General features: G+C 41.8%; 1 protein-coding gene across 4 annotated transcripts in view; it reads right to left on the reverse strand.

The window, feature by feature from the left end:
* Positions 1 to 15,041, reverse strand: part of kidins220a (kinase D-interacting substrate 220a) — a 43,893-nt gene extending 28,852 nt beyond the window's left edge. For 2 of the 4 annotated variants that reach the window (XM_047337570.1, XM_035611380.2), the window contains exons 1-19: positions 14,885 to 15,041; positions 11,072 to 11,231; positions 9,416 to 9,514; positions 8,620 to 8,718; positions 7,244 to 7,342; positions 6,720 to 6,818; positions 6,370 to 6,468; positions 5,157 to 5,354; positions 4,918 to 5,016; positions 4,547 to 4,645; positions 4,064 to 4,162; positions 3,739 to 3,916; positions 3,435 to 3,599; positions 3,082 to 3,261; positions 2,380 to 2,545; positions 2,007 to 2,158; positions 1,555 to 1,655; positions 1,261 to 1,446; positions 953 to 1,093 (exon numbers count right to left, since the gene is read on the reverse strand). In XM_047337570.1, the coding sequence (XP_047193526.1) occupies positions 953 to 1,093; positions 1,261 to 1,446; positions 1,555 to 1,655; positions 2,007 to 2,158; positions 2,380 to 2,545; positions 3,082 to 3,261; positions 3,435 to 3,599; positions 3,739 to 3,916; positions 4,064 to 4,162; positions 4,547 to 4,645; positions 4,918 to 5,016; positions 5,157 to 5,354; positions 6,370 to 6,468; positions 6,720 to 6,818; positions 7,244 to 7,342; positions 8,620 to 8,718; positions 9,416 to 9,514; positions 11,072 to 11,203 (2,391 nt within the window). In that variant the 5' untranslated portion in view covers positions 11,204 to 11,231; positions 14,885 to 15,041. Of the gene's footprint in view, positions 1 to 952; positions 1,094 to 1,260; positions 1,447 to 1,554; positions 1,656 to 2,006; positions 2,159 to 2,379; positions 2,546 to 3,081; positions 3,262 to 3,434; positions 3,600 to 3,738; positions 3,917 to 4,063; positions 4,163 to 4,546; positions 4,646 to 4,917; positions 5,017 to 5,156; positions 5,355 to 6,369; positions 6,469 to 6,719; positions 6,819 to 7,243; positions 7,343 to 8,619; positions 8,719 to 9,415; positions 9,515 to 11,071; positions 11,232 to 11,558; positions 12,456 to 13,270; positions 13,412 to 14,884 lie in introns of those variants that run through there. The other 2 variants (XM_035611381.2, XM_035611382.2) reach the window with 2 other exon arrangements.
* Between the last annotated feature and the right edge of the window lie 712 nt (positions 15,042 to 15,753).

A 15,753-nucleotide genomic window follows, 5' to 3' on the forward strand; every position in this document is an offset into this window, starting at 1 on the left:
AAAATTAAAAGGTTTTAAGCAAAGCAGAAGCCTCTGTGCCGTATCTACTACTTAAATGTCAAAATGGGGGGTTCACAATCTAATCAATCAACAACATGACAACAACAGTCAGCTGTAGTACTTAAACTTAATTAGTCCTGTGGGAGCTGACTGTCCGAAGCACATGGTTTGGGGGGGATTTCCACTGTGCTAACTAAGGGACACTGTCCAAGTGTCACAGGACATCGCTTTGTGCTACATGCAGACAAGGTTTGTTAAAACCCTGGCCAGAGCCCTCAGGCTCGCCCCACAGGATGATGAACCTCTGTCTCTACAGCAGCTGTCAGCATCATCACATGATGTCTGCATCTTAAATGTCTCAAATCTGGTCGGAAAGGTACACAGACTGAAGAAAGAAAAAAAAATAAGATTTAATTTTGTAATTTGCATGGCCTGGAGAAAAAAAATAAGTATTGCAGTGTGCGCGTTCGAAGTGACAGGGAGGCATGACAAAGATGATAAGATTATATTAGCACGCAGGAGGTTGCCATGCTTTCTGGGATTACTTCACCAAATAATTACATTTGGTTAAAGGAAATTCTATTACAGCAGCTGAGAGGAAGAATACAAACTTGGAGGTAAGCTGAGGCAGCTATGACCACCAGGGGGGCTGCACTGCAACAGAGATGTGTGTGTGTGTGTGTGTGTGTGTGTGTGTGTGTGTGTGTGTGTGTGTGTGTGTGTGTGTGTGTGTGTGTGTGTGTGCGCGTGCGTGCGTGCGTGCGTGCGTGCGTGCGTGCGTGCGTGGAAAGACAGGTGAAAGACACACTTCCCATTAAGACCACATGGCAGCTGCTGTACAACAGTGTGTTTCATGGTTATAAATTGAATTGAACGACAGATGTTAAAAAAAAAACTTTCATATTATCTTGTTAACGGTGGAGGGGGAAGCTGCACACGTGCAAACACACACCGTGTCCAGCATTTGCAGAACTTTGTCCTGTTCACAGGCATCCAGGCCATCGATGATGACGGCCATACGGGTCTGGTTCTGGGTGAAACCATCGATGGTTTTGGCCATTTTTGACATTAGTTCCACCTCGTGCTTCAGAACCTGGTGGGAGACGGGAAAAATGTATTATAACAATTTACTTTATTATGAACGACAACTTAATATCATCATGAACAAATTAAATTCATCTTGGGCCATGTCGAGATGTTGCAGGGATTTTCATTCATCCTTGATTAAGTACTGACTAAAGTGCATTCATACGTTAGTACCTTCATAAATCCTTCACTCTTGAGTTTGTGCAAGTTGTTTGCAGCACTGTGCAGGCGTTTCCTCTGCGAGTTGAGGACAGAGTCAGCCACTTGCCACCAGGTCCTGCAGTTGAGCAGTAAAGCCAGACCCACAACGCTGGCCATAGCTATCAGCACTGCATTTACTGTCAAGTTCTCCGGGTTCACCTGGAAAATAAAAGGATTTCAATTGATTGGTGGGGGCATCCGAGGACCTAGTGGTTAGAAGGCATAGTGTTTTAACGCAGGGTCCCCTTCTTCATTGAGCTAACCTACCTTGAAGATGGCCAACAGGGCCATACCGGAGATCAGGCAGGCGAGTGTTAAGGCAAACAGTACGAAGGACGGAACACAACAAGTTTTCTTCCACTTTTTACCTGCAGTATGAGGGGAAAGTTAGGGAGATACACAGAGAGAAAAATATTGGGAAACCTTTTTTCTACCATTTTCTACAGACTACAATTAGCATTAACATTATCTGGTAATGAAGGATGTAGTTAATGAGGAAAACACTGAATAACCAATTAGTTTTAAGCACAGCTTATTGTGTACTTACAAAAGTTTCACAGTGTGTAAAAGAGCCACAGTACCAACAATCTAATTTTACACTGATTATTTCTATTTCTATTTCTATTTTCGGTTTCACCGTTAACACAAATTGCACAGCAATTGCATTATTAGCAGTAGCAGAATGCGCTGACATCTCAAGCCAAAGACAGTGATGTTACCTTGGATCTCATCATTCTTGAAAACCCTGAAGAGCCTCGTGGCCATGAAGCCAAACTCCCTCTCGCAGGCATCTGATAGCGTAGCAATCATCTCGGCCAAGGAGGTCTCCCCTCCAACGCTGGACAAACGGTTATAATCGGTGAACAAGAACCTATGTGACATTGGACAGAGAGAGAGGTGGAAAAATTATTATTTGCATCAAATTCAACAACCTCCTATTGAGTTTTAAAGCTCGTAATGTATGTATGATCTTAAGAAACGTTTATATATTTTTTGTCTTGGAGCTAGGAGACTGATTTTGTAATATTCCAGCAGAAAAGTGAAGTGATTAGAGAGAGTTTTTCTGAGTTTTTCTGTGTCTGCCATTGTCACCTGACAGGCAGGGCGCGGGTAGTCTGCTCAGGAAGTTCAGGGGGGTTGACGAACATCAGTTTGAGCAGCAGCTCCATGTAGCCAACCTGGCGGGCCAGGCGGGTGCTGATGACCCACGCCCAGGTCCAATTTTCCCTCTCACGTCGGCTTCCAAAGTACACCACCACTGGAGACGGGAGAAGGGGTCGTCAACCGAGGAATTCATTTTGTCTTTTTACGTAGATATCAAGCCAACAAAAATATAATTTCATTATCACTATGACTCTGAGTTCTATTCTTAAATATTAATGCATTGTTTTCTATTAAAAATGAACAACAACGTAAGAAGCTCAGCTCATCATGTTTGGTATTGGTTGTATAATAGCACCCTCTAGTGAGCAAAGCAGTTTCAAAAGTATCATGAAAAAAGGTTTGTTCTGTATAAACTGAAATGTATCACATATCTGTATCTATTATGATTTTTTTTTATTATGAGTAATCTGAAGCTCGTCTTGGCTGGAATTTCTGTAGCCCTACACCAGTTTCTTAAACTCGAAATACCTGTTGTGTTTGTCTTTTCCATATTCATTTACTACCATCGTAGTATAAAAATATGTATTAAATTTTGTATGTGATCAGATAGAAGCTCCCTATATGGTCAAATTAAAACCCAATTTCCTCATAGTTATCAGTACTGCAGTTCTACATATTCTGTCCTCTCACCAAAGAAGATGTAGAGCAGAGCCAGGAGGCTGAGGGACACGGCAATTGCCAGCTTGGGATCAACAGCGAAGCCCAGAACGACGGCCACTGAGCCACAGAGGAGTAATGTGAGGAAGACCACCAGCCATGAGAACTGGAACAACGGCTCAATTTGCTGGCCTGCAAACGTCTTCATCTCATCTAATGGGTAAAAAAAATTTTTTTTAAAAAAGGAAAATTATGTGAGGAAGGAATGTGAAAACAAACTCCTGACGTTACAGAGGGATTGAGGGAAATGCACTTGTCAAAAAGCAAATTTCCCCAAAAATTTGACCATTGTGAGAGGAAGTTTTTAATGCTGTTTTCTTACTCACCCTCCAGTTTCTTCAGAAGGAAAGACTTGCCGCTGCCCCACTGAGCATACAGACCAACACAGATAGGTGGCTGCATGGTGGGTTCACTCAGGATGTCTGCTAAAGCGCTGCTATACAGGTCATAACCCAACATGTCTCCATCTGATTCTGATGGGGAGAGGTGCTCTGGGAGAGAATAAAAAACATTTGAAAAGAAGATGAGAGAGGATAAAGTGGAGGAGTTTAATATTTTCTAACTTCTCAATAAAATGAGCTCATTTTGTCACACAATCATTTCTAAATGACAAGGAGAAACGGGTCCTACTGGCTCCAAATATCTGTGTGAGGATGCTTTTCTGGTGGGTGCAGTCGATGTTGTACGGTGTCTCTCCAGCTTTGTTGGGGCGGTAAAGCAGGCGGCCATCTTTTGGGTTCCTCAGAAGCAGCTCCGCCAACTTCCGGCTCCGCCCTCGGATAGCAATATGGAGCGGCGTGTCTGATTTCTGTGTAACAACAAAAAAAAATGACAAATTAATTTCCCTGGAAAACTGAAAGCCTCCAGATTACCAAAACTAAATATGATCAAGGTCTTCAATACAAACCAGGGTTATGTGCAGTAATGTTATGTGCTATTGTGATTCAAACGGTACCTTATCGAGCGCAGACACTTTGGCTCCTTTATCCAGCAGCAGCTCCACAATTTCTATGTTCCTCATTTTTGTGGCTTTGATAAGTGGTGTCTCTCCCTCCTACAACACAAACACACAGAATGTTTCATCAAATCAAATTCACTGAGACACTTATTTTGAACTTCTATATTTATACATATTCCACCTTCAACACCGCACAAATTAAAAGAATATACAAATCCAAACAATAGTATTTTCAGGAGGAAAGCCCAGGGCAGGTCGGTATTATATACAAAGCTCATCTGATTTGTGTTGGGCATATTTTTATTTAGTATAGTGAAGGTAAATATTGTAAAATTTGATCACAACACGGTATATTCGTTTTTATTTATTTGACAGGGACAATGCAGAAAAACATTGCAAAAGGTCACAGGAACTTGATTCTAGCCAAAATGATGACAAATGACAGTGCACATTGCCCCTTTACTTCCGATTGTGCCTTACCTTTGTGCAACTCTCGGTATCAGGGTTACACTGCAGGATGTCTCTCACCATGGTCGCGTTGCCTTTCTCCACTGCCCAGTAGAGGGCAGTCTTTCCATCCTGATGTTGAAAAGACAAGGCGAATAATACTTTTTTTTTTTTTTTAAATTTTTTTAAGTAAAAGTCTCAGAAATGCAGTGTCTATTAACATATAGCAATAACACATTTGTGCAATTCTCTCCCATGGATTTAAGTTCACTTTAACAAAGAACAATAGAGCTGAATGAACAGTATTGAGTGGCAGTGGGACATTTCACACAGAACACAAGAAGGCCTCCTGCTTGTATTTAAACAACAATAAGGCAGCAATAATAGTGGGAGAGTTTTCCCACCTGGCCCCTGACGTCAATATCAGCGTATTTGTTCAGCAGAGCTCGGACGATCTCCACATGACCTCCTCTCACTGCTCCAATAAGCATCGTCTCCCCACTCTGAAAAAGACAGATGGGAAAAACAAACAAGAGAGGGACATGAGTTTCATTTCATTCACATCGTATTTTATAATGACCATTTTACGACATCCCGTTTGTGTCAAAGAGCAGCAGGTAATGCTGCGGTGACGAGGCCTCACCCTGTCTGGGATATTGACATAGGTGCCGGCATCCAGCAGGTCCTGCACGATCTCAGTGTGTCCCTCCTTGGCAGCAATGGCCAGGGCCGTGTTGCCATCCTTGTCCGTCATGTTGACGTTCGGGTTCCTCTTCAGCAGCTCTTTGACAACTTCTGTGTAGCCGCCTTTCACAGCCACAATCAGAGCAGTCATTGAATTCTGAAAAAATAACAAAAAGAAGTGAATTTGCACATTTGAGGATTGCTAAAAACCCCAACAATTTTAATACGGTTTTCTCAACCTAACTGGGTGTAAAGAATTCAGTTGGTGTGCGAATATTCAATTGACAGATGTTCAATCGTTTAAGGCTAATCACGACAAACTGTATTCCCCACATGTTGTCAGTTTATTTCAGCAGCTCTGGGAGACTCGACAGGCTCAATGACAATTTATTATTGACATCTCATTTAGCGAGGCCCAATAATTCATATATTTTTCCAGGCACTAGTGTCTCTTAATCACACATGAATTAATTGCTCTGCAACATTAGCTACCACAGTTCCATCTGATTATTGATGCCACATATCAAACCATCACATCGTTCACTTTGTGTTGGTACAGATGGAGAACAGATGTGCTGCGTCATAGGTACAATCAATTATTTAATATTGCCCTTTATTGACACATTTACGACACTTGGCAGTGTTAAATCTTGTGTGTAATCCACACTGGTGTGAACACGCAGCTTTGAGTGTCCTGGCACCTTCAGCGACCCCCCGACAGGTGAGCGAAGTGTAATTTCAGTTCAGGAAACTGCCCAAAATTACATTATGTCAAAAAGGAGCTTCAGAACTTTAAAACTTCAAAATAAAAAATGTTCCATATTTTTCCAGACTTGAAACTTTCAAAGACTTTCCAACCCTTCCAGAAATATTTAAGTATCAAAGCAGATCATCATTTCCATTAGTTCCAAATTATATGTTCTACTTTAATTTATACATCAGAAGTTTTTTAAACTATGGTAGGTTTTTCGGAACGAATGTTGGTCAATTTTCTATTATCAATGATTATGTAAACTAAATTAAAAACTACATTTCTACTTATTTGCATCTTGACTATTACAAAAATATTTAATTAATAGGAAAATGACAGAAATGTGCAGTCTACTCAGCTCAGGGGATTGGGGGTCTTCCACTAATCGGACAGTCCGTGGTTGTGCAGTCCGTTTACTTACTGCTCCTTCCTGGTCCACATCAGCTCCGTTTGCCAGAAGGTGCATCACACTGTCATAGTGGCCCCTCCTGGCAGCCCAGATCAAAGGAGTGGTGCCATACTATGAAGAAAAGAATAAAAAATGACAGAGCACATGTGATGTGAGTGGCTGGAGATAATGCAGTCAAAAACCCAGGGACTTCATATAATTTTAAAGGAACATTAACAAATAAAGGCCGTGGGGGGAAAGATTTGGGGCTCAGGGTTGGATGTGGGCCTGAGCACTTGAATCTTTTAAGCTCATATCAGCGAATACATTTTCTGTGTGATTAAAAAGAAGTAAATGATGAACATCTTTCAGTTTGTAGTTACCTTGTCTGAGCAGTTGACCTTGGCTCCGTGCTGTAGCAGGAGATGAACTATATCCGCGTGGCCGCGACCTGCTGCCCAGATGATGGGGTAGACGCTGTACTATTGGGGCAGAGGACAGCGGATGAGTCATGCCCACAGTAACTAATGATCAGTGTCAGGCCTGCAGTCACACTCACACTTTCAGCCACCTGACATGGTGGAAACGGCAGATGATGGGGTATGGCATCGGCCTTTTCAGGTGAAAAGCAGCACTAACATTCACAACAACAAATTTTTCCGAGTATATAGCTAATGAACTAAAATCCTGCATTAAACAATAAAAGTAAACATATGTGGAAAACCCTTTTAAATACACTGCCCTACTCAGGGACTATTTTCTGAGATTAGATTCAGTTTTTAAAAGAGTGGCATAAACCATTCCTGCTTAATAGATACCTATTATCTATGTAACTTTCAATGCAGATATGAAAGAACAACAGATAAGAATGATGCCAGAAGAAATGCAGTGTGTCCAGTCTCAGTACCTGACCAGTGATGTTGGGGTTTGCTCCTTTTTCCAAGAGCAGCTGGGCCACATCTGTACAACCTTTGTAAGCTGCCCACATGAGAGCCGTCCAGCCCCCCTTAGTAGAAAATGCAAACACACAATACAAGATGAATAGAAAATATATGAAAACAAGAAGGGATAGACGATTTGCTCAGGACTAGCTGTACATATATGGACAAAAACAGTAGCCTGTTTAGCCCATAGCCTCAAAGAATCACAGATTTCGTGGTAGGAAAATGTGCTATTTCCAGCTGGTGTGACAAGCTTTCCAGTGAGTGACCAGTGCCCACAGCGTGGTTTATTATAACCCCTGTGACAGCGCTGTGATCTGTCCTGTAAACCTTAAACCTTATTGTCCTGAGTCACTCACTTCCATAGCAATACAGAAGCTTGAATTTTAAACCCCTCCCCCCCCATGAGTCATATGTCATGTTAACGTGTAACGTTTTACTGCCAATATAAAATTTTATGCCTCTTTTATGCTGCCTGCTAATGGGCGGTAATCTGTAGAACTGCATTTTTTAGCCGCTGGAAATACACATCGCCTCTTAAATGAGAAAGTCTCTGTCACGTTTTACAAGCTTACCAAACATGCTCAGCGTCAGGTAATAAATATTTGTATCCCAGCATCATATTCCCAACATTCTCATGTTTATACAAATTAGATCCTACAGTAAACCTGAAGACAACTGTCTGCCCCTGACAGGTCTGTATGCAGTGACTAAATCATATCACTGCTCCATGGGGAGACAACCAGAGCTCGGTAAATGGGATTTATACTCCAGAGGAGCTATCACACAGGAAGTAATTTCATTTTATATCCATTTCAAGGGCAATGGATCATCCTGTCAACCGGCACTGAGGTAATCACACTGAGCAGAAACCATTTATGAACATAAAATCAAGGCTTCATAACTTTATCATATCTTAAACTGTAGAGGGCTACATTTTAATAATCAACTTACAAGATGACAGTATTATATACGTTATACAACGTTTGATGTTTTCATTTTTTTTTATGATTTTTTTTTTTTTAAACTGTGTAGTTGTTGCATCTTTTTCCAATAAACATTAATTGTGAAATCATTTTGGCACTAAGGATATATTAATATCCCTTTAGCTCTTTACCCCTGAGAAATTTTCTTTTCTTAAGATAATTTGCCTCTTATTTTGTCTTCATCTTTTGGATAAAGGGACGTCAGAGTAAAGTTGTACATACATGAAATAGAAATTTGCTGTTAACAGCAAATTTTTAGAGAAAAAAAAAAAACTTTGGGAAAGGTTGCCGAAAAGTTAAAACTAAATCTCTTTCCCTGCTACATCACCCTCTCCACTCTCCACCTGCGTTCTCACCATGTCTCGATGTTCCAGGTTGGCATTGTTCTCTAACAGTTCCCGCACCACCTCGATGTGTCCCTCTTTAGCTGCCGAGATCAACGCCGTCCAGCAGTCCTGCACACAGAGACAACCATTTACTGTGGGAACTCCCATCAGACTCCGAATCCAGGTGGACAGACACTTGTCCGAGGTATACACTGGACATCCTGGTAACGGTACCGGCACTCTACCTACCAGCTGGTCGTACCAGGTGCTCATGGGAACACAATGTCGCATGGATAGACGGGAGTGACGGAGAGACCGACAGAAGTTACAACATGCAATGCTTCTCCTTCCACTACTGTGTGAGAGCGAGCACACGTTTGTGTGTGCCATGTGTAATAGCAGGTTACATGTACTTTAGATGTTGATGAGAGGTGTGTGAGCAAGCCTGTGTTTGCCCAAGTGGGAGGAGAGTATAAATGCGTGAGCGTGTGTGCGTGTGGGTGTTAGCCAGCCTGGGGATCCTGTCATTTAGTCCAAAGAGTGAAGGAAAAAAACACTGTTATAGGTTGTCATTATGGCTCATGACGGCTCGTTATAGCCGAACACTTAGCCCGAGTGTGGTGAGTTCAGCAAGATGGAAAATCTTGGAAAGTCTTCGTTGTCAAGTGGATGATGTGGTTAAAATGACCTCATTGTTTTCCACCTGTGCCTCGACGCTGATACCCTCTCCATATTACAGAAAGCCACCTGTGTGTGGGGGTGTGCTTATATCAGGCAGTTTGAGATGTGTGTGTGTGTGTGTGTGTGCGCGCATATACGTGCTTACAACATCATCCAAGTTAACGTTGGCTCCTCTCCTAATGAGTTCTTGTGCTATCTCCAGATTGCCCTGCTCGGCTGCCACCATCAGGGGAGTCTGTCCATTCTGAAACAAGGAGAGAGAGAGAGGGAACACAAACTGTTATAAGGATTTAAACAAGCTAATTAACTCCACTGCTTTCTCTGTAGCCTGCTGAGAACTCAGTGGGGGAAAAAAATGACAGATGGTGATACTATTTGATGACTGAACTCTAATCCTATCCTGTATGACATCCAGATAATCAATCCCTCCACGAGATATGGCCTACATGTTGCTTTTCTATTAGTCAGCTTAAGGGATATGTATGGCACTGTGCAACAATTTTCTTATCATAAACACAAAAATGATGATGTGCTGCTCTCAATACTCTCCAGCTCCAGAGTGTCTGTGGCGCTCAGCCCCAAGTCCGTTAGATTTCTTTAACGCCCTCTATACAGGTATCACCCTGCTGCTAGGATTATTACTGCCTCAAGAAAACGTGGCCATATAACACTGATTCTGGCCTCGCTGCATTGGCTTCCTGTTTGTTTTATGGGTTAGGGTTGATTTAAAGATTTCATTCATGACTTTTAAGGCTGTAAACACGCTCCTGTGTATATTAAGGATTTACTAACTCCCTATGAGCCTGGGCGCCATCTTAGCTCAGGTGATCGCGGTCTTCTGGTCATTCCCAGAGCCTGATTGGCGGCTATAAGCGATCATGTTTTGCAGTGCAGGCCCCCAAACCTTGGATAACGTACCAGCTGAGATTAGACATGCTACATCTGTTACTGCTTTAAATCCCTTCTTAAAACATGCTTTTAAAAAAAGCTTTCATCTCTGTGTGATGTTTTTTTTATTCAATTCTTGATTCTTTATTTAATTGCATTGTTGTTTTATTGTCGTTTTGTCCTTTTGTGAAGCACTTTGTAACTTAATAAAAGTGCCATACAAATAAAGCCTATTATTATTATTATATTATTCATTCCTACTGAATAAATACATCTTTGAAGGACCAGTGTGTAGCATTTAGTGGGATGGAGAATGCTTTGACGTCTAAAACAGTAACCTAGTCTCAATACTGAATGTACAGGTAGCAAACTTAACATCACAATGACAGAAGCTTAAATAAATCAAAAATACTGCACTGTAAGTAGTGTGCATTGCTTTTACTGGCTCTCTCCTCTAAACTCTCCTTTTCTTTCTTTCAGGGCACATTACATTAGTGCCTATAAAAAGTATTTATGTGCCTATGAACTTTTCGTCATATTGGAGCAGAACATTGAAACAAAGGGGATTTCAGAAAAAAACTGAAAATGATTAACAGGGGCGAGCGTAAAAAGAGGATCTGTGCAAAATTAACTTAAGCAATAAAGACTATGAAACATGAAAGCTTCCCAAGAAAGAACGTACCTTTTGAAGGTACTAACATTATTTATTACTGTAGCTTTAATTTTAAAATTGATTCACAATGATTTTCAGTAATATCATAATTTCCATTACAGCTTCATAGCAGATCTAATACTTCTTTTCCCACAAAAACACCTATTACATGATCCTAGATAGACTTTGATTGCTGCATACTTATCCCCAAAGTAAACTTCCTGAGCCAACATGGGGGTTGTGGTGACATGGCAGACTTACATCACTCCTGCTGTCCACATCTCTGAACATGTCCAAATGTGCTTTGACGGCCGCCAGGTTCTCCTCCTCCACGTAGCTGAACAGACTCTGCACCGCCAGTGAGGTCATCTTCAGGGAGGTGGTGGTATCCATGGCTGACTGCTAAAACACCTGTGCACCACTGTAGAGCAACAGCAGAGCAGATTAGCATTCACAGCTTAAGGACAGCACACAACACAGGTCAGTAATGTCCTACATCTGCACGACTCTACTAAGAGAATGACAGAGAAGTCAAGATCGTGGACAGGAACAGGGTGTGGCGTGTTTTTGAAGAGATGCTGTGGAGTAAGTATTGTCCAAACCCAGCTCACACGCTCAAACCGACCTGTTCTAATAAAAAACATAGGTTTGTTCTCTAAATGAAATAAAATAGAGGGTGTCATATTTTAAAAAAACTTAATTTCTCACAGAAATAAAATAAACTTATGGCTTCTAAAAGTAGACTCACTGAATAAGGATGTTCTTGTTCCTCATGCAGTGTTTCCCTGCATTTTTTCCTTTTAAAAGTTAAAATAAAGCCAGACAGTGTCCTTGCCTGTACAGTCACATGCGCATAACCACAAAATCGCCACAAAACTTTTGGGACACACTCACTTGAGTGTTTGCGTCAGTCGTGATTTTTTTCCCCCTCCAGGATGTTGAAATATGGTTACAACAACAGGAAAATGTACTGAACACACACTCGTTACACAAGAGCCAACAGGGCACTTAGTTCAGTGCCGTTCAGTTCAGTCTGCCTGCTCATGCTGAAAACACGAGCTGAAATAAGTCTGCTCAGTATAATGAAGGCAGAGCGGCCCGCTCAAGAAACTGCACCAGGACATCAAATAGCACTGAGGAAAAACAATAGTCTCCAAACTTTCCTCCTTTGAAGGACTAATGACTTGGACAATTGATGCTCTTGACTGTTCGCTCCAATTATAGCGAGGCAGACATCCGCTCTACCCTCCTCCGCTGCTTTAAATTGGACTTTGTGAAACTTTGTCTGGACTAAACAAGATAAAGTGCTGCACCGTATTTTAATGTAACTGCTTTGCATTGATGTTGAAATAGTAGTAAGATGGAGTCAGGTAGTCGTTTACATCTGACAAATCAATGCAGACGGCCCACTTCAGGGAGATTAATTATAAAAATAATAGTTATGGCTGCTTTTTAAGGAATTATTTTAAACCCAGACAGAGACGAGCATGTTCTTCTATTTTAACGAATCATTTTAATCCCTTTTTAATGCAGGAAAGTGGGACAGGGGTTTTTTTTTTACTCAAAGCAAAAGCCTGGCAATGTAGTTTGAGTTTACAAAATACATGAGAGAATCTCCTCAAAAGAAGAATATAAAATAAAAATCTCCCAGACTTTTAATGTAATAAATGTATACACCTCACAAAAGAAAACCCCTTCAAAAATTGTTTGCCTTTGTTGTATTAGGGATTCAGTCGATCGATGAAAAACTCATTAATGATTCATCAAGTTGGGCTCTTCCATCACGGTCAGCCTCCCTTCCTGCCACAATTACAGAAAATGAATCGGCTGCATTCATTGCCTGCGACTTGTCCCAGAAACGTGTTTTCACATTAAGACTACTCAGTATTTTACCATAATCCCAGAGACAAGGAGCTCAGGCTCAGGTCGATAAATGCTTAAATGTCACATGCCTCAATGGGCTGCAAGTACAAAGGCCCCAAAGCAGGCAAATTTCAGAGCTGCCAGTCAATATATATATACATATTCTTTCTTTCCGTCTCTGAACTCTGACCCCTTCTCCTCACCTATAATTCTTCTCCCATATCACCAGTGTCATGCATAAATTATTATTATTTTTTTTTAAATCCTTTGTGTACTGTGCAGCCTGTTGACACACCCGTCTCAGCTCCTTGTCTCCCAGCACAATGGGTGGAAGATAACACCATACAACAAACCAATCAGTAAACATTTAGCTCTCTCTCTGTTGAGCTATGATCAGATTGGAGCTCACACGCACACACGCACACACACGCACACGCACACGCACACGCACACACACCCTTTTAACACAGGACACACCCAGTAAAAGCCAGCCGAGACTAGAAGCCGCAACACAAAAATGATCAAAACCACTAAAAGATTGACACGTGATCTCTGGGAGATTACATAACTACAAAGGTTAAAAGAAGAGCCTCTTACCTTGGAGCAGGGTGAAACTTACATTTGACTATTTAAAACCAATTTGTATATGCCTTGCTCACTCTCACGCTGTATCAACAAGCACTGCCAGGCACACGCTCAGCATCCCCCCTCCACTCGAGGCTGAATACTAAATGAGGGGGCTGGCCTACGCCCATCGCCTCCCAACACAATAGACACACGCGTCCAGATCTCCATTCATTACATGAACTGGCTCGCCACCAAGAATACAGATGAAAATGGGAGAGCCCGTTATTTCGTTGGCCTAATTTGGGTGATTTAATTTAACGAGTAATACAATAAAGTAACATTAGGGTGATATTAATGGTGAGCTATTACTGGCAGATTACTACTGTAGTCACTTGAGTGGGTTCAAATGACTTAATTGCCCGTCAGTTAAACACAAAAATATTACACTGATCCTGGTTCACAGTGGGTTTTTCTTCAAATATCCACTACAGTTGGCCATCGTTATCTTCCGGAATGGGTAGAATAATATTGGAAAAATGTAATATCTTGTCTGATAAAATGTAAGAAAATAGTGAAAAAATGCAGTCCACAACCTTCCCAAACATAACATGACAGTTTCAAAATGTAGTGATCATCTCATTGATTAATTGACCGATTAATGACGAGCAAACATAAAAGGCTGCTTTTTCCAGCCTTCCCACTAAACCTGAAATAAACATTTAAAAATACATATATCACATAACTGCAAAGCGGAAGAAAAGCACAAATAAATTCAGAGCACCCAAAAAAATGATGTCTTGTCTGGTTTCACTGCACACATCAGTGTTTTCTCCTTTCAGGTCAGCGATGGTCCAGTATTTATGTAAAAACACTAGACCACTAGATATCATATCAAATTCACGCCGAGTCATCTGAATACACACGGATGTAGACTGTAGGGAGCCTGAACTTGAAGAGGCAACACTGGATAGGATCTCTAAATATAACCAGTCAGCTCCTTAAGGCTCGTTGTCATGTGGGTATGAAACTGCTGAGGAGTCACTTCCCTGGCACATGACAGGGCGCAGGGTCTGCTCAGAAAAACAAAAACAACAGCAACAACAGGTTCACTGGGTTGTTGGAAAACATGAAAATGGTATTTTTATATAAAGTACACATCGTGTGTGTGTGTGTGTGTGTCTCAAGTAAGTGTGTCCTGGCTGGTTAAGCCAGAGCTACGTCTAAATCCATGTCTCTCTCTCTCTCTCTCACACACACACACACACACACACACGGTGGTTCTGTGCTCGGTGTTTCCTCGCAACTTCCACTGCTTCCAGCAGCAGCGGGCGACGCTCAACTGTTTGTCTACGTGAACATCTGGACGGCGCACACACATCACACGGCTTCCAATGTGACCAGAGAGAGAGAGGGACTGGTTAAATGACACAAGCACGTTTCCTCTGGTTTATGTCAGACAGGCGTGTTACGGGTTGACTCGCCGTGTTCAGTACTGTCATAACAACACAACACGAGCTAGCCGAACTCCGAACTCCCAGCGGCTAACAGGCTAACGCTAGCGCAGAGAGGCTAGCTCCCTCCGACAGGTTGGTTCACCTGTAAAAGTACAAAACAAGTGCAGCCCACGGGCAGGAGTCCTCTTACCTGGGCCGGGCTGCTATGTGGTCGTTGATAAATGTCCCAGTCCGGGCAATATAGTTAGAAAACACCACTTTTTCAAGTCACACTGTGGCTCTGGTGCCTCCGCCTGTTGAACACAGCGGGCTGCTACAGTGAAGCCCCGCCCCCTACTACGGCTGGTTACTACCGCTGGTTACCACGCGCACGCGCACACGCACGCGCACGCCACTGCTACGGGACTTCTGTGTGGACCGTGTTCATATACAGTCTATGGTGTGGACAGTTCAAGATATTTACTCAAATACAGTGAAACACTGGGGCAACTACACTTAATAGTTACCTCACTGCTTCAGACATTAAAAAAAAAGTCTATGATGACAGAGAAAAAGTTATACGTGATGACAATAAAACACCATTGGGTATCATATTGTGTGTATCAATTGAATAAATATAGTGGAATTTCGTTCAGGTTATTATAGGCCGGGTGTCCTGTGGCGTATCAAAGGAGGCTGAAACGGATTTGACTCCCTCTGTGGAAAAAACAAATAACCAATCAGAATTAAGGTCATTGCTGTTGTCAGGTAGGGTTCTGTATCTCTTAACAGGGTTCTGTATCTCTTTTCCAAAAAAAAATGGGTTCAAGGGAGGCTAGCCCACCCAGGGCCGGATCATGGTGCCGTGAGGCCCTTGTCTTTTGTTTATTTATAATATAGGATGATAACCAAGGATATATCCCAAGAGTTTTCCTTCAACAGTGTTTTCGTGTGTGCCCATTAAAACACATGAATGGAATTTATACCATGAGATAAGATTTAGTGGTCTATAGTATGTATTGGATTCAATGATTTTAATTATGATCAATTCAACAGTTGAAATATATGAAAAAGTGATTA

Source organism: Scophthalmus maximus, chromosome 15, assembly GCF_022379125.1.
Source record: "Scophthalmus maximus strain ysfricsl-2021 chromosome 15, ASM2237912v1, whole genome shotgun sequence".
NCBI lineage: Eukaryota > Metazoa > Chordata > Actinopteri > Pleuronectiformes > Scophthalmidae > Scophthalmus > Scophthalmus maximus.